General features: G+C 38.8%; 1 protein-coding gene across 1 annotated transcript in view; it reads left to right on the top strand.

The window, feature by feature from the left end:
- The window catches only part of LOC124160366 (amine oxidase [flavin-containing] A-like), a 39987-nt gene extending 13584 nt beyond the window's left edge, over window positions 1–26403 (top strand). The window contains exons 2-9 of the mRNA XM_046536205.1: window positions 19121–19386; window positions 20953–21155; window positions 21951–22153; window positions 22258–22394; window positions 23460–23580; window positions 24074–24291; window positions 25528–25758; window positions 25860–26403. Of these exons, the coding sequence (XP_046392161.1) occupies window positions 19121–19386; window positions 20953–21155; window positions 21951–22153; window positions 22258–22394; window positions 23460–23580; window positions 24074–24291; window positions 25528–25758; window positions 25860–26108 (1628 nt within the window). The 3' untranslated portion in view covers window positions 26109–26403. The remainder of the gene's footprint in view (window positions 1–19120; window positions 19387–20952; window positions 21156–21950; window positions 22154–22257; window positions 22395–23459; window positions 23581–24073; window positions 24292–25527; window positions 25759–25859) is intronic.
- Window positions 26404–26754: the final 351 nt, after the last annotated feature.

The following is a 26754-nucleotide window of genomic DNA, read 5'->3' as shown; positions in this document are numbered from 1 at the left end:
TTTCAGATGTAGGAAATGTATACATATTTATCGTAGAGAGTAGAACCCCCTACTGTAAAAAAAACCCTTTCTCCAAGGGTGTGTTTCCATACTCCCCGGACGCTCCTCCAAATTTGATGTTGATTCCGCCCCGGGCTAGGATAATGCATCATAATAATTATAATACGACGAAGTGAAGTCTTCTGAAGCCAAATCTGCGTTTCCTTGGGGGGTGTATCCTAAGACATGGACAGCTTCCCCCCCCTTTTGACAACGTCCTAGAACCGTCACTGAGTGGTCGATATGAAATGGGTGATGATGCAAACGAATTTCTCATATTACTTGCCTCAAGTCAGCGGAAGCGGGTCGCCTCTTGCCCTTTCGCAACTTCTCACGGACGACAGGAAATGAAAACAATAATTTCTACCAAGGGCGATTAGCCTCAGGGTATTCCGACTGGCAGACCGATTATAGAGCACTAGAGTTACGTACTGGGTCACCGCTTTAGCAGGAAAATATGTTTCGATAGCTCCACCATTGCCGCAAGAATTATTTGAGAACGCAATAGTCTTACTCAAGTTTTGGTATGACAATGAATAATATTTGGTGATGCCAGCAGCTAATGTGACGGCTGAGGTTAGAACTTATCCTTTTCTTAGCCATTTGCGTGTGAAATCAGTACATTCAGGATATGGATCCAGCTTCATTCCTTGGCTTACGGCTTTCCAAAAAATTCTGTGATTCCTGATTGGGTGATTCCGTCGATAAAATTATTTGAATCAACCCTGAACAAGAATGGAAGAGTTAGTTTATTTCAAGTGAAATGTTAATTATTTGTTTTTTTTCTTTTTTCTATTATAATAATGAAATTAAATTTTAATTATCCTTTATTTTCTTTGATTAATGGAGTTTGAGTTTGGTCATGTAAATAGCCTACGTTTCTAACACTATTACCTATTCCATCATCATTAGTCAACAAGCCTAAGATCGGTTTGACGCAGCTCTCTATTTCCCTCTCCTATCCGCTAACCCTTTTATAGCGACGTATTTCTTCCCTTTTACATCCTTTATAACCTGTCCTATATAACTCATTCGGGGCCGTCCCTTGCCCTTCTTCCCTTACACCTGTCCTTCTATACGATTGTCTTCATCAGACCATCGTGCCTCAAAATGTGGCCAACTAAGTTGTCCCGTCTTCTGTTTAAGATTTTTAGGAGGCTTCTCTTTTCTCCCACTCTTATTAGAACTTCCTCGTTACTTAAACGGTCAATCCATTTTATCTTCCTCGTTAAAACTTTCGCGGGTGCTCGTCATTATGAATAAAAACTTCTGGGCTAAAACGTAAAATTGAAATCGCGGCGACATAGCCCAAAAGTTTTTATTCACATTTTATCTTCATCACTCTTCGGCAGCACCACACTTCTCTGCTGCTCTCAACATCCACTCCTCGCTTCCATAGAGAAACATACTCTATATGCAGCATCTGATGAATTGTTTCCTTACTTCTATGGTTTTATTATCAGCAGTAAGAAGATTCTTCTCTTTGTAGAAAGCCCTCTTCGCCGGCGCTATTCTACTGACTATTGCTATCTTGCTTCTTCCATCGTTGGTAATTCGGCTTCCCAGGTAATAAAAACTCTTTCACCTCTTCAAGCTTATGCTTTCCTAGGTTAATCTTTGTCTTAGTATCCTCTCTTTTGCTGCAAACCAATATCTTAGTCTATCTATCTATTCCACCTAACTACCTATTCCATCGGGGCTATAATTAATGTCCAATGTATTCTGCTGGTTAAGGTAGGCATATTTGGAGCATTTTACGAATCTCCCTGGCCTACGTCCACTCCCCAATTGTACTTCCGTTTTCAATTCACTAGAGGGCCTATTCCATTTCATACTATCTGTAAATAGTTATCCCTCCCCATTTATCAAGCAGTCATTCTCTCAAATTTTCCCTCACCGCTTAGTACTCGCTCCCAGGGACGCAGCTAGGAATTAAGGCTAGGGGGTGTTTTAGGCGCAACTAATACTTTGGGGTGTGGGGGTATTGCATACCCGCCAGGGTAGAGTGGGAGTTGAGGGGGTCTTCCTCCAGAAAATATTAAGATTAATGGTTCAAAATGGCGAGTTTTACGGCTTTCTGAGGGATATTTGATTAATCCTAACACTATTCTATAAATAATACTAATCCATTAAGTAAAATGGATTAACCTTAAACGTTTCTCTGAGCTCTGGGGGGGTTTTATCCCCCAAATCCCCCCCTCGCTGCGCCACTGCTCGCTCCATCAATACCCTCTTGTCTCCTCCGTATATCCTGAAGAAGTACCTACCCTAGCCCCCTTCCTACTCTAGCACTTCGTCGTTCCTCTTGCTCTCCCTCCACTTCAGCTCCTCCTCCACACTCACACAACGAACGCCTCAAGCTTTTCTCGTCCTCTTTTCACAGCGTCTTCGATTCCGTCCCGAGATCTATTATGCTAAATAACTTAAAATCAAACGTAAAGAACAATATGCTTTCATCTAGCGCATAAATAGTATCAGGATGTGAACTGCTGTGTAACAGGGACATTAGAGGTAGAATTTTTAACCGCTACAGTTTATCGGGAGGATGATGCCGTGACTCCATTTTCTTTTTATGGATAGTTTGTGTTCTTCGCATGAGGCCGAGATTGGAAAGAAAACCCCTAGCTGATTGGAGACCGCTTAGTGATACCTATGTTTTCATTTTTTATTTGTTGCAGTGGATTTATTTATTTTCATTATAATTTATTCCCATCAAATCTAATGATAGCAAAGGCTCTGAATATAATATGTTATTAGTGTTTTTTTACTTTTCCTTGACGATATCGACATTATTGTCTCTGAAAATTCTCGTGGCCTCAATGCTACAGCACATCCTCGCCCTGTATATAATATTTACTCTGGGACTCCACTATGGTTTGAACCTGGGCGGTTGTCTTCCCGCTTGGCTACCACGTCTTCATCTACATGTACATCTACATAATACCCTGCGAGCCACCTCTAGGGTGTTTGGCAGGGGGTGATCAATCACCAGCATTCAGCATGCATTTGGACTCCCACATGCACACCACACCGTCCAAAAAACGTCCCGTATAATAACAAACTATACTACTATATGCTGTTAGAAATAGAATATAGAATAGAAATTCAGAAACATGAATTAAGTTTTACATAGGTTAGTAGGCTACACTACAAGTCATGCAATCTATTTGCGAGTTTTATTGCTGCCGTTATAATCTCTTATTGATCGTGGAAAAAATGACATTCGGAATCTGTCTGTTCTACAATCTATCTCTCTTATTTTATTTATATGATCTGATTTTCCGTAGTACGTTGGTGTCCGCAAGATATGGTTAACTTCGTCAGAAAAGACACTGCTCTTGAATTTATCTAAAAGGTTTAGTCTATTTTTCAATCAATCAATTCAAGGTATCTGAGAGAGAGAGGAAACCTATTTGGGCGGGCGACCTTTCCAATGTAAGTCTAAAAAGAATTAAAGATGCGCTTGCTATGGCCGCTACCAGGATAAGTTAATAATGCAGCATCAGAAAGAAGACAAGTGATCACGGTCCGACAGAGATTCCCATCCGAGTTTATCTAAGAGGTCAGTTACACTAACAAGACTATCGTAACGACCTTTCACATACCTGGCAGCTCTTCTTTGCACGCGTCTTGATGCGCCACATACTTTGGGACCTGATGGGCAATTTCAATCACCGCGACTAGAGTTGTGTTAGAACTAAGCTGTGAGAAATAGGGTAGCCTACGATGATTTTTCTGTCTCCCACACAAATCTTACATTTACCTTCAATATATAATGAAAATAAAATAAAGATGGTCGTACCTGCTAAATTCAAGGTATCTGAGAGAGAGAGAGGAAACCTATTTGGGCGGTCGACCTTTCCAATGTAAGTCTAAAAAGAATTAAAGATGCGCTTGCTATGGCCGCTACCAGGATAAGTTAATAATGCAGCATCAGAAAGAAGACAAGTGATCACGGTTTCTTTTCTTAATTAAGTTGTGAAAGTTTTCCGCTAAGAACTAATAATAATGGAAATAATGTACAGTCACTTTCAAAAGTTTTAGGACAAAGTTTGTGGCGCCACTTCTGCTTCTCGAGAAAATTTAGTTTCCCTTACTCCATTTGTTTTCCTTGCTCACGCACTGCAAATATTTCGCTTCCATGTGAAGATATATGAACAAAGAGGGAGAAGTTACTTGCTAAATTTATCGTTTTGTTTCGATCTTTGATGGATATAATGATTAATTTCGTGTGCATACTCTGTGTCCTTGCTCCGGTTTTCACTGCTGGTCTGATATTATGTATTACAAAAACGTCAACGTCAGAAGTCGTGGTGGCGTAGTGGAGTTAATGCGACGTCGTCATAGTAAAGGTTGTTGGATCGATTCCCCTGCTCGGAATTAAGATCTCAACTTTTTTTTCCTTGGTAACTCCTTTTGTATTTAATAATGGGTTTCAAATAATTTAAATTCGCTGTAACCGTTGCATATTTTTTTAAATGGTAATATACAAGTTTAGAATTGGGCAAGGGCTGACGTATCATTTTTATGGATTGCTAGTACACATTTTGAACGTTAGGGATTTGCAAAAGGGGTAACCGTAACCCGAGGGTAAGGGGCGCATTCAAACCCAGCGTTGGTATTAACTTAGTGATTTTAGATTGGCGATGAAGGGTCATACATAGCAGTTGATTATTGCATTAATTGGTTTAGATTGGCTGTTGATTATTATTCTTTTCTGCAATGAGCTCCATACTTTTTCACCCGTCCCTTGAGACGGATGTTATGTGTGTCATTATATGACGTCCAACTTGACTTACATACAGCAAATAACCTTTATAATCATCACATGCTACTTCATTTGGGTTTTGCGTTGAATGCGTTTTCTAGTTTTCAATCAATGCAAAAATCCAACTAATTTGTCAGAACGGATTCTTCCAAGTTGTCGGCGAGCTGATAATGGGAACCTGTTGATGTTATAACCTATTGCGAATGCACGATCTAGAATTTTATCCAATGAATTAGAAGAAGGCCTAAACCGTCCTAAGAAATAAAAAATATCTTAAGAGACCTCTACCCCATCATCAGCGCAAACCAAAGTACTTCCAATCTCCTCCCTTCCCGCCCTTCTATCACCTACAGAAAGGCACCCAACGAGCGCAAATATTCCGATCCACCCGCCCCTCTCTCCCCCGCACTGCCCCCCTATCTTCTTCCTCCTCAACATGCATCCGCCCAAGATGCAAGTGCTGCTTCTTGTTTCGCTCCACCTCCCCACCAGTCATCAACAAATCTTCCTCTTCTCCTTTTTCCTTTAAATACTTCATTTAATTCCATTTACCGACTATCCTAAAATTTCTGCCCTGCCTACTACATTGGAGAATTCGTTGAACCAGTACTCCAACACAAAATTGTTCCTTCGAGCAGTGCTTTTCCCTTTCCTAAATCGAAATACTACCAGACAATTCCCCCAGCACACCTGGGTGGAAACAGCGTTCAAACCGCCAGGGCTGATCGTCGCTCAGTAGCCACCAGCCAATCCCTCCCCATTTCCCCCTCACCTCCACCTACCCCTTCAACCTCCCCCCCCCCCCCCCTAAACTCCACAGAAGACATCAGCAATCCTGTCTCACTCATTGAGAATGGTGGGTAACCGCATAGAAACGTCTGAAAAACATTTTGTGGGTGTCCCTTTTTCAGTGTTTCTATGTTATTTATTTATTTTATCTAAGTATATTTATATTCATAAAAAAGTCGTAAATCGTGTTAGTTACACTATTTATAACTCGGGAACGGCTACATATATATTGAACGATTTTCTAGATGAATGGATTTTGGATTCGTATCAACCTCGAATAGCAGAAGTAGCATTTAAAAATAATATCAGTTCATGGAAGAAATTAATATGGATGCTAGGGGACATTTTTTGGAGTTGGCAACACTTCAACAGCTCAAGTTCAAGTCGGTCATTCTACTTACTAAATGATCTGTTTTGTTTTTACCAATTTAATGACTGAGCCTCATAAAAATTTTTGACTATAGGTAAAGGCCGTGTTCTTGTCGACGAATCGAGCGGATTTATTTCATATCCTCGGCATTTTTGCAATTTCGTTTCATCGAAAGATGAACTCCTCAACAAAGTGCTCTCGAACATGACTGATGAGCACAATAATCACAAATTTTAGAGCGAGCGAGCGATTTCGGCGGCTCAGGACGAAGATGTGGATTACTTCTTCGAAACTTCGAAATTTGCAAATAATTGGTAATCTGCATTTACTCAAATCTATTGACTGTGTTACAAAAATAGATGAAGTCACCAACTATCCATCTGCATTTTTAAACTTCTTAGATGTGACTACTGGCTTACCACCGCACAATATACAGCTGAAGGTTGACTCGGTGGTCATGAACCTTTGAAACCTAAAATATGCAATGGAACATGTTAGGTGATAAAAAACCGATAATCAATGTGATTCACGCGGTTATATTCAAAGGAAAATTCAAAGATGAGGATATTCTCATTCCAAGGATTCCCATGATCCCATCTGATATGCCCTATGAGTTCAAATAAATTCAAATTACGGCTTCGTGTTTCATTCGCGATGATGATTAGCTAACTACTATGTCAACCGTTGAGTGTTTGTAGTCTGAATTTAGGAAATCCATGTTTTTCTCATGAAAAATTATATGTGTCATGTTCAGTGTTGGTAAACTATCCGCTTCATTTGTTCGTGCGTCTAATAACAAAGCAAAAACTGTTGTATATCAGAAGGTGCTAGTGCAGAATAAACCCAAATGTGTAGTGTGCACTCGGGTTCGTTTACATACGGGGCACGTTTACGGAGTGCACTTTTACCAAACCGAGTTATAAATGGCTCGCCACAATTTGGACTTTATTAACTGCTTTATAAAAACACAATGTCTAAATTTGATAAGTTAAAACATAAAAATAAGAAAATTCACAGAAAGAAATTCTGCGTAACATGCCCTGGTCAACCCTATGTAGATAGAGAAAATGCCTTTCTGACAAGCAATTGTAATACTAATTGTTGTAGTTTTATTGACTTTTTTCCTCACGGTATAATAATAAGTCAAAAACGATTCAAATCGGTTCCGCCGCTCATTATTTATAAATGCTGTAACCAAAATGTTAATTGTGAAATATGATTTTATACTTTCCCGGCGAATAATGTGAGTAAACTCTTCTCGGGATTCCCACCGGGTTAATGTTTGTATTACGGCCAACGTTTCAAGTACCGTCTCGGCACTCATCACCAGGGCTGAATGTTGATTTATTTCAAATAAATGTTCATTGATTGCTAGGCGGTGCGAAGTTCGCCGGGTCAGCTTGCATAAAAAACAAATTAAGCCCTTTATAAATTGTGAGTATCTACTGAAAAATAATTATGACAGTAAATACGCTGAAATCAAAAATTTTCAAAAGAAAAATATTAGCTTCGGTGGGAATGCGAACCTAAGACTCCAGAACAGCAAACTAACGCTCTAACCACTTATCCATGCCACGAATTACTAATTAGTGGGAAGGAAAGATATCCATAGTTTTGAAGTGGTAATCATGGGAACAGGACCTGAGAACCGTGAACCATGGACCAGCGAACTAAAGAAAAGCACGTGGTTCAGAAACAACTTCATCGTTAACTCAGAACCAGTCTTGAACTTCTGGGCTATGGAAGAGCAGAGGAGCACGCGGTTGAGTCCACCCTTACGCGGACAGATAATTGTCATGGTGGAGGGCGGTAAAACAGTTGCCCAAGTAGCTGGCCAGCTCAATTTGTCCCGGAATACCGTGTATTAGGCGTTTTAGGGAAAGCGACGAATCCCTGAAGGACGGGCGAAGAAGTGGCAGACCTCGGGCCACCAACGATTTGGAGGACAACAGGATTCGCCATTTGATTGAGGATAAACCTCTCAGTATTGGCGGAGCAGCTGCGATTTCCAGGGAGGCGGAATTTGGTTGCAGCTACGCAACAATTAGAAGGCGGGTGATTGCGCATGGCATACAACACCACAAACCTGCCCTAAAGCCTTTCTTAACTGAGCAGCAGAAGCATTCGAGGTTGCTTTTTGGCAGAAATAATTTAGTAAACGACCAGGTTTTTTGGGACTTAACTATTTTCGCGGACGAAAAAACTTTTCGCAGCAATCAGGAAGGAAGAATAGAACTGTGGAGGGCAAGGAATACACGGTATGAAAGCATTTCTTTCATTTCTTAAATTGCTAATATTTATTTATATTGTTTTGTCAATCATGATGGAATTGAATAATACAACATGAACATATTACGTTCATAGATACGATCAGCGGCACATCCTTACAAGGAATAACTCAGGACGCCTCAGCAAAAGTTATTGGGGTGCAATGACGGCTGCAGGGCCTGGGCCTATAGTTTTCACGACTCCAAGACTGAATGCAGAGGAGTACGTGGGTATCCTGACGAACTATCTTCTGCCGTATATTGAAACGGTCGTTCCGCCTGGCGAGGAAGTGACTTTCGTCCAGGACAATTGCCCAATCCATAGGGCAAATATCGTTTCTAATTTGTTTGAGGAGCATCCACGGATTCATGTTTTGCCATGGCCATCTAATTCCCCAGACTTGAATCCCATAGAAAACCTTTGGAGTGTAGTGGTGAGAGAATGGGACATTGGGAATGAGCGCAATCTGGATGCGCTAGATGGTCATGTGCGCCAAATATGGCAATCGATTGGACGCCGTCCTCAAGTGTGCGCGAATTTAGTTCGTTCTATGAGCTCCAGACTGGAGGCGGTCATAGAAAATAATGGCGGTATTACTCGCTATTAATTAGATAAAACCAACGCTTACGCTTCCGAAGAATAATTTGCAAGCTTTGCCATTTTTGTATCATGTTTTGATTTTTTTACTTATATTGGTCGATAAAAGATTTTACGAAAATTTAAATTTATTTTATATGGGTATGTAATGAAAAAAACACGGCAATTAAGTTAACAATTTTAAGGTTTCCCATATGTTTTGGGTTCGCAAGTAATTATTTTTGATTATTTATTGAATTATTATTTTCACTTTAAGTCATTTTCATTTGATCATTCGGGGAGAGATGATTGATATCCACAAATTTAACTAACCTGGGATTCATTTTATAATTTGTCATGGTAATAGAATTTACTTCATTCCTTCAGTTTTCATTTTTCAATATTTAAAGGTTTATTTGTTAAACGATTCTCAGTTAAGTTATAAAAACTTGAAATTATTTAAGAGTTGTAGTTGGTTATTGAGCTCTACTACCATCTAGCACTATATGCCTGCTACGGTAAGAGTATAGCATGAGTGGGTAATTTCACGGAGACAGATTTTCGTTTTGACAGTGCATAGGTAATTCTCTCCGAGGGCTTTGTTCAAAAATCTGGTGGTGGTAGACATTTTTCTGTTGAATGTCGTTCCCATCCTGTGTGGTGTGTGGGTAACACTGCAAGCACAAAATATCTATCCGTCGCATGTGACGTTCAGACCCTTGGCGCCTTTCTTTAAGAACAAGAGAAAGCCGATTCCAGCTTTCTCTACTCCCTATCTTTTTTAACGTGCTCTGAACGCGCTAGTGAAGTTATTTCTCGTTCGCCTTAACACAGTACTTGAAAGAGGATTCAAATATTGGCGAATTCCTTATTTCCGCCATCTTTAATAATGATATATATGCAGGGGTGCCGACTCATAAAAAAATATTGGGGAAGCCCATACCGGGGGTCTTGCCCAGGGATTTTTATAAATAGTGCGTTTAAAAGTTTAATTTCGAAGCTCTATTTCGAATCCCTAGACTCAGGTTTGTGGTGATGAACACCGTGCTTTATCACCCGTCTCGTGACGTGAAGAGACGTGTGATGAAATATGCAGAAAATAATAATAATCAACAGCTTTCTAAACCAATTAATGCAATAATCAACTGCTATGTATGACCCTTCATCGCCAATCTAAAATCACTAAGTTAATACCAACGCTGGGTTTGAATGCGCCCCTTACCCTCGGGTTACGGTTACCCCTTTTGCAAATCCCTAACGTTCAAAATGTGTACTAGCAATCCATAAAAATGATACGTCAGCCCTTGCCCAATTCTAAACTTGTATATTACCATTTAAAAAAATATGCAACGGTTACAGCGAATTTAAATTATTTGAAACCCATTATTAAATACAAAAGGAGTTACCAAGGAAAAAAAAGTTGAGATCTTAATTCCGAGCAGGGGAATCGATCCAACAACCTTTACTATGACGACGTCGCATTAACTCCACTACGCCACCACGACTTCTGACGTTGACGTTTTTGTAATACATAATATCAGACCAACAGTGAAAACCGGAGCAAGGACACAGAGTATGCACACGAAATCAATCATTAAATCCATCAAAGATCGAAACAAAACGATAAATTTAGCAAGTAACTTCTCCCTCTTTGTTCATATATCTTCACATGGAAGCGAAATATTTGCAGTGCGTGAGCAAGGAAAACAAATGGAGTAAGGGAAACTAAATTTTCTCGAGAAGCAGAAGTGGCGCCACAAACTTTGTCCTAAAACTTTTGAAAGTGACTGTACATGTATTTAGTTCAGAGTTACAACAAAAATAAGAAAAGCAATATATCGGATCAGTATTGAACCAGCGGACTTTCCATTATTACGTTATAATTAACCCGTTCGACTTTAAGCGGAAATTTTTGCGGATTAATTTAATGGTGCCATGAGAAATTGGTAAGCGCTTTATTATTATAAAATTTCTCTAATTAACATACCTGATAATATTTACTGCATGGTCATAATTCGAGGACTTCTTCCTTACTATGATACTACTTTCAGGTAGAAAATAACCGCTGTTGGCTGAATCACGGTCCGTCGATATGCTTCCCCCTCTTTAATCCTTTGAGTTACCTTAAGGAAAGGCGATTGGTTATTTCAATTTCTTTGGTATAGACACGTTGACGACGCTATTTGTGGCTTGGGAGCTCTGTTCTTCTTCGTAATTCTTTTATCGGCCTAAATCGCTCATCCATATAATGTTTCAATCTAATATCTCCGAATAAGTTCAACTGATACAGGCGTTATATGTATAGTGGAAGTTCTGGAGTTCTGTTCTGAGTCTTGTACCAGATGATGACTCCGTGAACCAAAACGCGTCATACGAATTAAATTACTGTGGAAAAGTGCAAAATCATTTTATTTCAATATGTTGAACTTCCACTACACAACGCCTGAATCAGTTGAACTAATTCGGAGATTACTAGATAGTCTTGTACCAGATGATAGCTCCGTGAGACGAAACGCATCGTAAGATTTAATTATTGTGGAAAAGTTCAAATTGATTTCATTTCAACTAGTTATCTCCCTTTGTGACTTCTTGCCTATCATATTTACAGTAGAAATGAATAGCACATTTTCAGATGCTCTCATACTCTACTCTTTGCATGATTACACACAATCAATTGAATCTCTTCTTTAATCAATATCCCACCCACAATTTGTCTTCGATATCTCCAATTTTTTGTATTGTTCCGCTTTGAAAAGGATCTTCCTGTATCTTTTGTCTGCAAACGTATGTCATTATGAAATCATACCACATTTTGTCCTAAACAGAATTTTTTTTACGATGTTTGCTATATTCCATTTCATGTGTACCGCGAGCTATGCGAAAACTATTTCTCGGTTTAGAAGAGTCATCGTTGTTTTTATGACTCGAGTTCCTCCAAAGAAAACCTCCTCTTCGTAGTAGTTGTCTAATCTTTAATAATCTTACGTTTACGCTGACGTCTTCGCGACCGCCGAGCGATGATTGTAATCAATCAGCTGCAGATTATCGTTGCATTCAGAGCCCTGAAGATTAATGTAAATCTTCTTTCTGGTTATCTCCAGGAATTTTCTTTATCTCTTTTCCAAAAACCTGTACGCTTGTCTTTTCCGCTTTATCCGCGACAGTGATGAAATTCTTTCTTGCAAAATGGATTACTGGACGCTCGGTGGTGAATTTTATCTCGACGTCTTCTGACTGATTCTGACTCTTTTATCAGTTTGAATACATTTTTTACGATCCAAGTACTCGCTGTGGATATCGAGTGACTTTTCTACCCACTCGAGAGCTGCGTCATGTGGAGACCGTACAATTGATATCTGCTTCATGTGCTGGATGGCATCGTGCCATATTTTCACTCTTTTCTCTTTCCAATGATGCTGAATTATCTCAAACGCCTTGCTATTACTAAAAGGTTTTGCAAGAATACTTTTAAAATGGGCCACAAGTTCGGCTCATGATGCACTGTTTCCTTCAGTTTTTGGCATGTTTAATTGACGGAATTTGAAGGAATTTTGCAGATATATGCCTGTGCTAGGAAACTTGGGGATTGTGTGAACCGTAGCGGAGCAAATACCGCTCAAATTTTCGTTGATAAATTGGAGTTGAGATATTCAGAGAAACGCTTTGCCCCCTGCCATGAATATGTGAAATTTGTATATATGTGGATTATTCTGGGGTGAGATCCGCTTTCATCAATCCTAACCAACCTTTATTTTGAATCACTGAAAGAGTTAGTAACCTTGAGTTTGAAAGTATAAAAATCCTCATATGATTAAAAGTTGACTTAATTACATTGATACGCAATAAAAATGCCATTGATATCATGGAAGAAATCGAGAAAACTATTGGAACTTACTCGCTACAATGCGTTTTAAATTTACGAAGACCCTCATGCCTGCGATTCGTGTATGACGATCAACTATGCCACGGAGGCCTGGAACTAGGAGTTTTGTCAGGGGGGTCAAAGATCAGTTTTCTGCCCCCCTACCCTGATCTAAAATATAATAAATTCGTACGCTATTTTTTGAGATGCAGTAGTTGAAATTACCCTCCGTATGTTTGCTAATAAGAAGTTTTAAAAACATTTATGTTTGATGATGTTAAATTAATAGTTATTGTTAGATAATCTAGCTATAAAAATTGAATAACATTCTGCTTAATAAACTTTTCACATTTTGCTGCCCCCTGAAATCTGCCGCCCGGGGCACCTGCCCCGCTTAAGCTCACGGCTTGATATCACATCTGATGATAACCTGAGAAAAAAATGACGATTGTATTACACAAATAACGATGAATTGTAGCAATTCTTTTGTACGAATTTAATGTTTTCTGGAAGCTAATATGGAATCTTGCCTTTGGTGTTCGATGGCTTTCATACGAGATTCGACTTCGCTCCGTAAGCGGCTCGCATAATAAGGATCCGTTCATTATATTCAGTAATTTACATGAGGGGAGGGACCCGCGGGCTGCCCTGAAGAAATTTCGCGTGCACTCAAACAGTTCCAGTGGAAAATGAAAAATTCATAAAATATTACAAAAATTTGGCAGAGTTCTGTCCTTCATGGGATTTCCACATATATCTCGTATTTGCAAATCAGTATTCTTATCATCAGTACCAGTCCTACGAAAACCTTTAAAAAAATCAGAGCAACTTGAGTTAATGCATTTGCCCATGCAAGTTTCGATTGGCCTAGTGCTATACGGGGTATCCCATTATTCATGACCATCCGAAACAACTTTTTGTCCAGATGAAAATTCAAAAACGTGTCAAGCAAATATTCATTAGCCGTCAGGGGGACATTAATCAGCATGATTGACTTCCTTGTAGCTTCGTTATTTACAAAGATATGGACAGCGGTATGTCTTTTTTAAATGGCACCCTAGACGTGGACGCGGTTGTGGTCCCGGGCTCAAAGTGACTTTTGTGTTATATTTTGACTTGCTTGTCATTTGTTTACTGCTAGCTCCAGTAAGTGGACGAGTTTCTTATTTTTCATAACGTTCTGCTTGTGTTAATGGTCCACTGTGCGACATTTTTGAATAAGTCTTTACGACAGGAAATGAATTGCCGAATAAAAAATATAGGGTGCCATTTAAAAAAGACATACCTCTGTTCATATCTTTGTAAATAACAAAGCTACAAGGAAGGCAATCATGCTGATTAATGTCCCCCCAACGGCTAATGAACATTTGCATGACACACTTTTGAATTTGCATCTTGACAAAAAGTTGTTTCGGGTGGTCAAGATAAATGGGACACCCTGTAAGTATACTAGCGGTGGATGGATACACCCAGAGAAGACGCCTATCCTCAGCCGACCTTGGGAACGAGGAGCGACCTTAAGATAGATGAAATCGTCGGGAGGATTAGGTATTCAAGCCTCTCTCCATTCAGCTGTCGCTTCATGGGGACTCGCCAGCATCACGCACTCCAGTCTGTTATCACTTTTTAAGACAATGGTTTGGGGAAATAACAGCTTGAGGATTTATGGTATTCGTTTCAGAATAAAAAAACAAGGTGATAAACTAAATCCGTAGTTTTAAGCGGAGGTATCTCCTTGACGCACCGAGATAAAGGAGACTATAGGGGTTGAGGGTGGAATGCAGCTTTGATTATAGGGTGGAACAAGGCTCCCTTCTTCGCTTCGTCGAAAGAAGCACGCACAGAGATAAAAGCTGGGGATTATGCGATACCGATAACGCGTTGCACTGTGGGCGGGCCGTCGCACTGCGAGGCGGCAGGAAGACCTTGGTTTTCGGTCGTCGCATGCGAGCGAGTTATTTTTGCGAATGGACCACTGATCCGCCCATAGCGGAGGCAAATTGGGCAATATGCGTATCTATCAACCTATCTATCTTATCTAGTTAGAAATGGGCAAAATATATGTTGAATGTATTTTAGATACAAAATACAAATTACTATTAAAATGTGTATTTCAAATACAAAATACTTCTAAAAATTGTATTTTCGATACTAAATACAAATGTAATTTCAAAATACTCTATTAAAATACAAAATACATACCTTCACCGAAGTTCTTACCTAATAAAAAATTAAAATCAATTCAAATATGAACTAGTTTTAGAATGAGAGGCTCTAACATTCTTACAACGTATTTATAGGAAACTGGAAATTATACCATTATCCATGGCAAAATGTCTCAAATAAAATGAAGAAAAATGTCTCCTGCACCTTTGGGAACAGCGTCACATTCTACAAGTCCCCTCCACAAATTACTCAATGCACAACTTCGTTTCGCAAACTACTCCACACGCGACTACGTTTTGCAAGTATACAAGGGCCTACGTACGTTACAGAAGTAAATTAAGGGGCAATTTAATGCCCCATAGATGTCAGAGTAATACCGACTCATTCGGGATCCCTGCCATCTCGTCGCACGCTCTTTCTAATTATGCAAAAAACATTACATGTATTTTGATTTTGAATGCATTTTAAAAATACAAACTACTCTTTAGATGTATTTTCGTTACAAAATTCAAAATACTCTCAGAAAATGCATTTCCGGTACAAATTAAAAACTACAAAAGTATCGAAAATACATATTTCAAATACAAGTATTTTCGATATTGCCCATCTCTGTATCTAGTTTCTACAAAGTAATTGTATGTTCTCAAAAAAGTTTACCGGAGGAAGCGGATAAATGAATTTTCATAAAAATACTCTAAGAAAACTCTTTCAACGGCGCTCAGTCGATTGCTGATAAAAATTATTCTTTTCAATGAATATTTCAGTAAAACCAAATTTAAAACTTCGTATTTGTATCTTGGGTCTTACGAGGAAGATTCTCTATGAGTAGATAAAATTCGATTACAAATACATTATAATGTTTTGGCAAAAAAAACCGATGTCAGTTGGAATCGTGATAAGAAATAAAACACAGTTTCCTCACCATTCTTGTGTCGTAATTATTAATAAATGAATGATGTCAGTTCAGTTAAAATGCGTCAAAAACTGAAGTATTTAATATTATACACGGTCTCCGGCGTTACTTTGTGGAACTGCTTCATCATAAAATAAAAATACTTTGTTCTATTCCACACTTTATTTTAAATAGTACGACCCGGAAACATATTGAAGATACACTTTTCTATGTTCCACAAGAGTTTTTAATACCGACCCAGGTTTCGGCAGTACACACTGTCATTATCATGGTATACCTTGATAATGACAGTGTGTACTGCCGAAACCTGGGTCGGTATTAAAAACTCTTGTGGAACATACAAAAGTGTATCTTCATTATGTTTCCTGTCAACAAGTTCCACCAAATATCGCCTTCCAACCTTAAGCTGATGAGTACGACCCGGGTTTCTGCATATCATTATGATAGCATGATATGCAGAAACGCGGGTCGTACTATTTAAAATAAAGTGTGGAATAGAACAAAGTATTTTTATTTTAAGAAGAATATAAGGTCTACTTGAATTTTAGTGATAAATGTGAAATTAAACATTTCTTAATTGACTTGGCTGCGTGGAGTATAGCCGAACTTTACTTTCTAATACGATTTCACATGTGAAAATAGAACTTAAACCATAATACTTACGAAAACCTATAATTAAGTGTTTGTTTTGAGTCACTCCAGGCCGCCAGATGTCTCAGGACTGGCTTCATGGGCCGCAATATATAGAGGACGGCTTGGTCATCCAGACGAAAGATTGACTCGAGAATCGTTCTCTGATTGACTCTATGATTACTGAGGGCGATCTTAGGTTAAAATTTGGTTTTGATTGATGCTGAAGTAGAGGAAGAGTAGGAGTTCCACTTCCAATATCACGGAATGCCTTATTTCTAAATTTCATTCTCCAGTTGGGAATAAATCTAACCTTTAATATATCTCATTCAAAGAAGCGCGATTATATTCATTTCGCGTGTAATAGTCTTCCTCCTAATACATCTTCTAGCATTTTCACGTTCCGTAATATCTCCTTTGACCACTTACTAAGCCCCTTCTTATTACATTATTTGTTTATAAGTTTCCATTTCTGATGGATGGACACAATGTTTTTGCTGTGGTAAAATGTCCCTGCAGTACAAAAATGCTAAATTTTATGAGAATACTTCCGTTTAATTGTACATATAATATTTCCCCACGATATGGAGTCCATCTCAGTTAGATTTCCTCTCCATTAATTTCATCTCCCTCGTTCTGATCTCGAAAATGCATTGATCATTCTTATTTTACAACTTTGACGTACTGCCATATAAAATCGAGTGAAAAAAATATATCTTCCGTAACTGCGACTCGATTATTAACTCGGTTTCCAAAAAATAAATGCTATTTTTGAAGGCTGGATTTGCTTTGTTTGTCTAGGATATGTTAATTCCGCCCCAGCAGCTATTTGAATGCGCCTATTTTTGCGATAAAACTATTTTTTGGGTTGTTGAGTTTGTAAAAGTGTTACTGCTTTGTGTCGTCGGAAGTGAACTTCCGGTTCTAAGGTAAAGCGGCACATTAGGTGCCACGTCATCCTTATGGGTATGCTACTATCAACTCTCTCGTGTAGTACTATGTGGTGGATTTCAAGGAGTCAACCATACATTATGCAGTATTCATCATACATATAAGAAAATTAATAGTGTTTTAAGGCCTGTTTACATGGTAAATTAGCTCTTACATGTGAATATCTCAATTTATGAACGCGAGAATATATGCCAAAAATACATCGTATAACCACTCAACTTGTGCGAAAACATAAACGGATAATAGAAACTGCTCTAATTTGATTACAAGTTCCGTTCTGGTTCACAAAATCATTGGTGGAGTTAGATATTAACTCGTACGTGTTTATTTATTGTATAAACAGGTCTCTACGGGAGGCTGCCTTCTTGGTTTATTCTTCAATTTGCGTGGTTTCTGATTCTGCAAATATTTTTTAGTTTGCAATCAGTGGTTGATTCGAGAAAATTGAAGGGAAGGAAAAAGGCTTACCACTCCCTAATCATAAAAAAATGATTCTCCAATGCAATTGATTATTGACTTCTAGCCGCCACGAAAAATAGTAGACCTCATCACTTAAGGGCGGATCCAGGATTTTTTCTAAGGGGGGGGGGGGAGACAAGGGTCTGAAGGGCAAAGAGTCTTCTCATATTTGAGATTGAAAAGAACAAGCAACAACTGTACGAAATATTTTCTTAATTGTAATATGAAAGTTATTAATATTGTGTACTGAACTTCGTAATATACAAACCAAAACGAATGTAATGATAACTGTATTAAAAATCTTGTCTATTTTTTTAACGTCTGGGGTGAGGGCATGTGCCCCTGTCCCCCCCTTTCTAAATCCGCCTATGTCATCACTCTCTTCTTGCAAGAGTGAATTTACTCTGTGCCATGTCGCGGCCTATTCTGCTACACATCGTCCGAGGTAATGAATTAAACTTAAATCCATGATAAACTATAAACTACAAGTGGTAATTTCCATATTTTTGATTTAAAACTCCACTACCGACCATGGCATCCAAACTCTACGTCATTTTCAAGGCGACATTTCGATATTCTATTACACTTCACCTTGAAAATTATATGGAATGTCGAAACCATTGTCGGTAGTGGAGTTTTACAGTAAAGTGTGGAAATAACCATTTCTAGTTTATGTATGTATGTAAGTAGGATATATCTATGTGCGAAAAATGTACAGGGAAAAAAAGCATTCGACCTGACCGGGGTTCGGACCCGGATCCTTCGATTTCCGGTTGAAGTGCTTTAGCCAGTTAAGCTAGCGAGTCGTCAAGTTGATGCGTAGTTTTCCGCGGCGTTGTCTAGATGATGTTACCATGCTTCTGGGTTTCACCGCGTGGATTTTCTTTGAGACGTCAGTTTCTCCAGTATTCCAACCGGCGTCTTCAGGTCGATGTCGGGATTCAATTTTTGGTGACTTATTCTTTGGTGACTTTGGTGATTATAAGTCACCAAAAATTGAATCCCGACATCGACCTGAAGACACCGGTTGGAATACCGGAGAAACTGTCGTCGCAAAGAAAATCCACGCGGTGAAACCCAGAAGCATGGAGACATCATAGCGAGTCGTCATTCTCACTTGTGGAAATTGCGGGAGACTCCCGTAGAAGTTATCACCGTGGCTACTCCCGGTATACTTCAATCACGATATCTCTATTTTCATGGATGTATCGCATTTCCACCAAGTCAAGCACTTTCATGCACTAAAATGTTTCATTCTAGTGAACAATGAGATTTTAGTCACCATTAAATCATCACTGATGTAATATTTCCTCGTTTCTGCTTTCTCAGGTCTCAGCGCTGCGCGGCTGCTCCGATCCAAGGGTAAGGAAGTGGTGGTGCTTGAGGCAGGAGACCGCGTCGGGGGTCGAACGTTCACCGTCCGCGATGAGGGCGTCGTGTCAGGGGGGGTGGGAACGAGGGGAAGCTACGGCTGGGCAGACATGGGCGCGTCCTACGTGGGCCCCACCCAGGACCACGTGCTGCGTCTTTGCCGCGAACTCGGGCTCAAGACGTACCCCTGCAAAGCAGATGATGACTCATTGCACTACAGTAAAGTGAGTGTACGCTAGGGTGGCGCTTCAAGGGGCGCTTGTTTCAGTGGCGCTGCAAGGGGGGTTTTGGGGGATAAACCCCCCCCTCCTCCCCAGGGCTCCGATTTTTTTAAAAGCTAAATCCATTTTACTTAATTGCATTAATATTACCTATAGAATTTTGTGAGGATTTATAAAATATCAGTAAATTGTCGAATTAGATGGAAAAGTTACTTGATTATGTCATAGCTGGTCCTGAATTCAAAGGAATCATAAATAAATGAGTAAAAACTGGAAAGCTAGCAGTGATACATTTTATAACTTTCCCATTTTTTTTCTATTTCCTACTATTTCTTGCCATCACTTCTATGATATTGACTGAAAATAACGCTTAACCGGGTTATACAAAGCAGAAAGGAAGAAAAATGCCAGTGTGTTGTGGGTTGCATACTCCATTCTGTGATGCCTCATGAGGACACTTCATTAAGTCTATGAAGCGAATGGAAATTGGCTGTAATATTGGATTCAAAACCTGTATATTGAGATTTTTGAGCTATTATTGTTCACAAGTGCCCAAAAATTTGGTCACTCGGAATGAAAAATATAATGGACAAAGATGTTTTTTCTTGCCCTAATTTCAAATGTTTGAGGCAAAAATTCTGACAGAAGATATTAGGTAATCAATTTGGAAAAATTCTTATTAGTTATCATAATAATGATTTCACAGATTTTTTGTGCATATAGCAATTTGTGGTACAAAAAATTGGTGAAACAAGGCATCATGGAGCACATGGTTTTGCAATTAATCACTGAAAACTCTCAAACTCTTTCACCTAGAATAGGTCAATTAATTACAATCATCAACTATGATTTTAGTTTTTGCAGAGTGATTAATTTACTAATGGCATGAATACCTTTCACCATAGATACTGACAATGTGATGTATAATTTTATTCTTTGCAAATTTAAAAAAAATGTGGCCTGGTTCTTAAGTCTTTGAAATCAATCTTGAATTGTCCTACACTTTTGTGAGGGTTGTGACAAATCTGGACAGTCTAATATTAGAGACAGCTGATCCCTTCTTCCCTCTAAGTCAGCTATAATGATCATTAACCCATTACAATGCTTGAAATAATCCCAGTTGATCACAAATCTGGATTCTACTATGGTGGACAGTCCTTCTGGATTGTGATTCTGTATTTCTCTTTATTTTAATCCATGGAATATTCACTCCTAAACAGTGGCGTAACTAGGAATATGCTTTGGTGGGGATGAGAGGGGATGGGGAAGGACAACCTCCCACCCACCCAAATTTTTATGAAAATTTTGGAAAAATGACATGCCTGCAAATACATTTTACATAATTTTAGCACTTAAAATTTGGGTTTCAGTAAAAGGTTACGTTAAAATTTACTGTAAGTCAAAACTAGACAATAGTTTTGAATATTATTTTTATTTCTCTGAGGCTTTGGTAGGGGGGGGATCTATCCCCTTCATCCCCACCATAGTTATGCCACTGCTCCTGAATGGTTTTGTGTGCCAGCTCAATTGTGGATTACACGGCATGATTGTCTTTTATCTAAATTTCAGGGAAAGAGATGTCGTTACCAAAGTACATGGCCTAAATTCTGGTGGAGAAACCCCCTGGCAGGTTGGGATGTCTTCTATGTGACAAAGAAAATGGATGAAATGGCTGCAACCATTCCAATTAGAGAACCGTGGAAAGCTCGTAATGCTAAAGAGTGGGACCAAATGACGGTGGAAGAGTTTTTGCAAAAGACATGCTGGACGAAGTAAGAATGTACACTCATCCTCTGTACTTGGTCAAGTGGCAGTATTTTAAAGTGGTAGATAATTTACTCGTGACACGATTGATCAATTTTCACATCTCTCACTCTATATGCCGCTTGTTCAAATCAGTTTTACTTACCTGTGAGAGCTACTCAAGAAATGGTAACAAATGCTTAAGCATGTAGGTAATTTGACTATTTTTTCAATTGAATCAATTGATTAAAATTGGCATGAATGCTTCCATGGTTCGGCAGTAATTTTTAGTACTTCAAGTCCTGTTGTTTAATGCAAGTGGTGTAAATCATAAAAAAAATTCTCATTCAGATGAAACATCAAGTCAGTGCTCATGACATCGATACTGATATCTCAGGAAGAATTATAGATATGATCTATGTATCATAGGTTGACTACCTTTTTATTGCTGTGGGCTGCATGTTCAAATTGGCTTAGCCACAAGGGAATGAAATATGTACTTGCTTTTTCACTGTAATTTCATTAACAAGCAGTTAACGCACTAAATTTAAGCACTAATCTCTCAGTGGCCACCCTCATCATCTCAAGCACATTTTAAAAAATGAGCAGCTACTCATTGTACAAGCTGCATACAGTGATTTTAGGGTCACATATAGGTTGCTGGCACTTGATCCAAATTAAAAAAAAAATTTTAATTAATTTTGTGTGAAGATTTAGTACAATAACCATATCAGATTGCTTCAATTATTGTGAAAATTGTTTTTCAAAGAAAGTCCATTAGTTTGATTAGTGTATTGTTTGTTCTAATATAATTATTTTTCCAGGGATGCAATGGAATTTTTACAGGCATTATGCTGTCTTAACAACACAGCTGAATCATACCAAATGTCTCTCTTGTTTTACCTGTGGTATATGAGACAAGGGGATGGCCTACTACGTCTTTGGTATATTGATGGAGGAGCTCAAGAGCGAAAGATTGTTGGTGGCACCCAACAGATAAGCCTGCGCATAGCTGAGTCACTAGGAGGTGAGTGTACTTGAGAAATTCTTTTTATCCGTCCATTTTTCCCCTCAAAATTCTCCCAAATTTTCAGATTAGTGCTCTTTTAATAATTTTTCATCTTTCTGCAGATCGTGTAAAACTGAATGATCCAGTTGTTAGAATCACTTACAGTGGAGATTCAGATGGTTCTGTTACCATCAATACACTCTCAGGGAAAGAATACCAAGGCTCACATGTTATTCTAGCAATGCCTCCCTGTGTCCAGGTATGGTCTAAATATTTTGACTACATAGATATATTAAATATTTTTCTCCTAATTTTACCTCTTAGCTGCAATAAATGTTGATTTTTTTGTGCCGTGGGGCTAACCCTTTCGCACCGAATGTCGGCTGGAGCCGACGGGCATATTCATACGCAGGACGCTGATGTCGGGTATAGCTGTCGTGGATTTTTCAATGCGAACGACCGGACATTGGCTCTAGCCGACACGAGGGTAGGGAAGTGACCGCTGAGATAGCAATTGTCGGATGCATGCAGGCCCAGCCTGAGACCCAGCTTAGCGAGACCTTAAGGCCACTCCCCATGCAATAAAGCCCGACCCTCCCACTCATTTATGAATGAATGTCTAGTCAACTAATTGTGTTACTAGTGTTTTTTTCAACCAAATGTTGCATTTTATTTTCAATAATTACTCTTCTTAAAGAAAGTACTAACATTTTTTTAAGCATTCTGAAATTTTAAAGTGATTTCTAGTATTAATAGCAACAAATTTAGTGAACACAGTACTAAGATTATAAGTCCACAAGTGCGTTACTTTTAATGCTAAAATTTTGTTTAAAAATTGTTTACGCACATAACAAAACAAAGAATACATTTCACACTATAAAAAATTGTAGTATGCAACAAAATATGTCATTGTAAAAACCATTGACAATATAACCACTTTGCAATGTATTCCTGCAGTGAGGATGATCATAAATGAGTGGGAGGGTTGGGCTTTATTGCATGGGGAGTGGCCCTAAGGACTCGCTAAGCTGGGTCCCACGCTGGGCCTGAATGCATCCAACAATTGCTACCTCAGGGGTCATTTCCCTTCCCTTGCATTGGCTAGAGCCAACGTCTGGTTGTTAGCATTGAAAAATCCACGACAGCTTTACCCAAGATTAGGTGTTCTGCCTATAAAAATGCTTGTTGGCTCCACCCGACAATCAGCAAGAAAAGGTTAAACTCTTAGCTCATGTTCCTACTTAAAATATATGTGAATTACAGGTAAAAAAAAAAGATACTATGTATTGATTTGAGAAACATCCCTTTTTATTGGCATTTTCAGATGAAGATTCATTTTAGTCCACCTCTTCCACCATTAAGGCAACAACTTCTTCAGCGAATACCAATGGGTACTGTGGTGAAGTGCCTTGTATTCTACAAACATGCTTTTTGGGTTGATAAAGGTTATTATCTAAATTTATTCTTTATTAATCTGTGGTAAATTTCATTTTAAAGTGATTTAAATTCCTCCATAGCCTTCACCCAAAGTGCTACCTTGCTTTAAGATAGATTGCAGAGCCAAATTGTAATCTAAATTAGACATTTTATTGGAGCATTAACTTTGCATGGCATTTTTTTAAAATGATATTCTTGTATGAAAGTTTTAATTGATGAACTTTGAAGCTAAATCAATAAATTTATGTGCAATAAAGTTTAATACTTGAACTATTTACTCTCTAAGTATATGGTGAAGCTTAAAAAAGAATGAGAGTTAAATGCAAATAATATGGCAATTGCCATTTCATGGCTTTAGAATTTGAATTGGAGACTTGTACTCATTATGTGGCTTACAGAGGCTCATACTCTCAGAATGCATCATCCTTGTATTAAACATTAAGCTATGATGGAAAATCCTAGATGAAAAGTCAATTCCTAATTTTATTCCTGTTTTACCAGGTTTGAATGGCATGGTTACATGTCATGATGATTTTGAAGTGGTTGGGAATGCAGCGGAAGACATAAAGGATGCAGGACTTCCTGGACTACTCCCTGGGATCATCTGTTTCATCTACTCTAAGCAAGCATTAGAATTGTATCAGCTAGACTACGATGCTCGAAGAGATGCTGTATGCGCTTCTTTAGCCAGAATGTATGGATGTCCTGAAGCTTTAAAGGTATGAATTGTTGTGGGAATCTTTAGATACATATACAGTGGAACTTGGATGATTCAAACATAAACAAATGAGCCCTAGCAAACTTAAGCTTCATCACTTTAGAAAAATGGATTTTGAGTTTTCTTGGTATTCATATTCCAAATCTTATGTCTCGTATTGTATCTAAAGCCCGTATGACACTTTCGAATTTATTGGCCAATCCATTGGATATTGGATTGTGGTCCAACTGACACACACCAATTTCTAGTCCAATATCCTTTTCACAATATTGGACACAATTTCTTGCCCAATTTGGAATTTAGAACAGGTTCTATTTTCTCGCGTCCAATCTACAATCAGAAGTTAGTTATGTTGAATCCTAGTGGCCAAAACAAGAAGCTCTTTTCAAAACATCAGGTTTGGCTGTAAAACATTGGTTTTGTTCCAAGAATTCACATGAAATTACTAAAATATGGATGAAAGAAGTTGTTTCACTATCGATTGAAGCGTTCAAATCATACGAATGCTTATACTACAAAGTAAAATCATCGAGATACAATGGCCTTCTCTAGCGGGACATTACCCAGTGAGAAATGGGTGGTGGAATCCACGTGGAACCCACGTGGAATCCACGTTGAGTGGTGGATATTTGGTGGTGGTGGATATTGAGTGGTTGGACCCACGTGGAATCCACGTTGATTTCAAGTGGATTTGTGGTGATTATCATAAAATGTTAAACAGAATTTCTAATTTGTGGAACTTAACTCTCTGGTGACATTGCGTCATTTATCATCCTGAAACCACGCTAGTTATGTGAAAATGTATCGCACATTCTATTTTTCTATAATTCGTGGAAAGGCAGCCATGAGAGCACATGAAAAATCGTAGACACATATATAGAAGGTTTAGATATAGAGCGGTTGAGGTTTTAATGGTTTTAGGACAGCACCAACTGCTGCTTTAATTTTTCCACCAAATTTCCACGTGGGTTCCACGTTGATTCCACGACCAAAAACACGTGGTATCCACGTTAATTCTCCACGTGGGTTCCACGTGGATTCCACCACCCATTTCTCACTGGGTAGAACACTATTATGGCCAAATTTGGTGTAAATATTGATACTTGTCGTACAGTATGCAATACACAATATTTTAAACAATATAGCACGCCAATTTATTGGCCGATGAATTGGAAAGTGTCATACGGGCTTATAAAGGATCAATTTATGTATTTTTCGACTTCTTATTGTGCTTTAGCCTGCATTTTATCTGGACAAAATTTGGGCTGAAGAGCAATATATTGGAGGTTGCTACACAAGTTACTATCCCCCTGGTGTCCTGTCACACTATGGAGAAGCGTTGCGGCAGCCACTCCCTCTAGCACCGTCACTGCAGGCACGTATATTCTTTGCTGGCACGGAAACAGCATCTGTCTGGACTGGATACCTCAGCGGTGCTGTGGAGTCTGGAGAGAGAGCTGCGCGAGAGGTGAATGTTCTTGGCTCTCACATGTTGATTGATTTGTGTCTGAATGTGCCATCCATAGAAGAGATTTCTTTTATTTTAATTGCTTCCCTTTTGTGATCTAGGTACTGCATGCAGAAGGCTTAATATCTCAGGATGAGGTGTGGGTCACAGAGCCTGAGAATGAAGACATGCCTCACGTTAGCCTGGAGCGGTCAGCTGTGCATCGTTACCTTCCTCCCATCGGCCCAACACTTCTTGTAGCATCATTGGCAGTGTCATTTTTCCTGTTGAGGAAAGCCAGCAACCGGGCAATTGCATTGTCCCACATCAGAGATTTCTATCATCATCGATTCATGGCAATGAAATCCTGATCACATATTATTGGATGTTTTATCCATTGTGAGAAATTTCCCTCCTAGCTTTTACAGTTCCGCCTTTGACAGTTACAGTATTGATTAAAAGTTGAGGAAAAATAGGCTGGAATCAGGAGATAGTCAAGTGGGTTTGTTGCCTATTTATTCCATGAGAATGGATTGAAATAGCACCAAATAAGTGTGAGTGTTACTGCCTATCTGTAACAGTTGACTACCGGGTGGAAGGAAAAGAAAGAGAAAATGACTGAAATATACAAATATTATTTTGAAATACACAATTCATGTCTTGAGACATTTTTATTAATTATTATATCAATTATTTCATGCCTTCAAACATTCATGCTTATGCAGTGGCGCAGCGAGGGGGGGGTTTTGGGGGATAAAACCCCCCCCAGAGCTCAGAGAAATTTTTAAGTTTAATCCATTTTACTTATTTGGATCAGTATTACTTATAGAATAGTGCTAGGATTAATCAAATATCCCTCAGGAAGCCGTAAAACTCGCCATTTTGAACCATTATTCTTAAAAAAAATTCTGGAGGAGGGCCCCCGCAATTCCCACTTACCCTGGCATGTATGCAATACCCCCACACCCGTAAGTATTAGTTGTGCCTAAAAACCCCCCCTAGCCTTAATTCCTAGCT

The sequence above is a fragment of the Ischnura elegans genome, chromosome 6, assembly GCF_921293095.1.
Source record: "Ischnura elegans chromosome 6, ioIscEleg1.1, whole genome shotgun sequence".
NCBI classification, from domain to species: Eukaryota; Metazoa; Arthropoda; class Insecta; order Odonata; family Coenagrionidae; genus Ischnura; species Ischnura elegans.
Note: the sequence above shows the minus strand (reverse complement) of the source record. Positions and strands in the feature narration are given on the sequence as shown.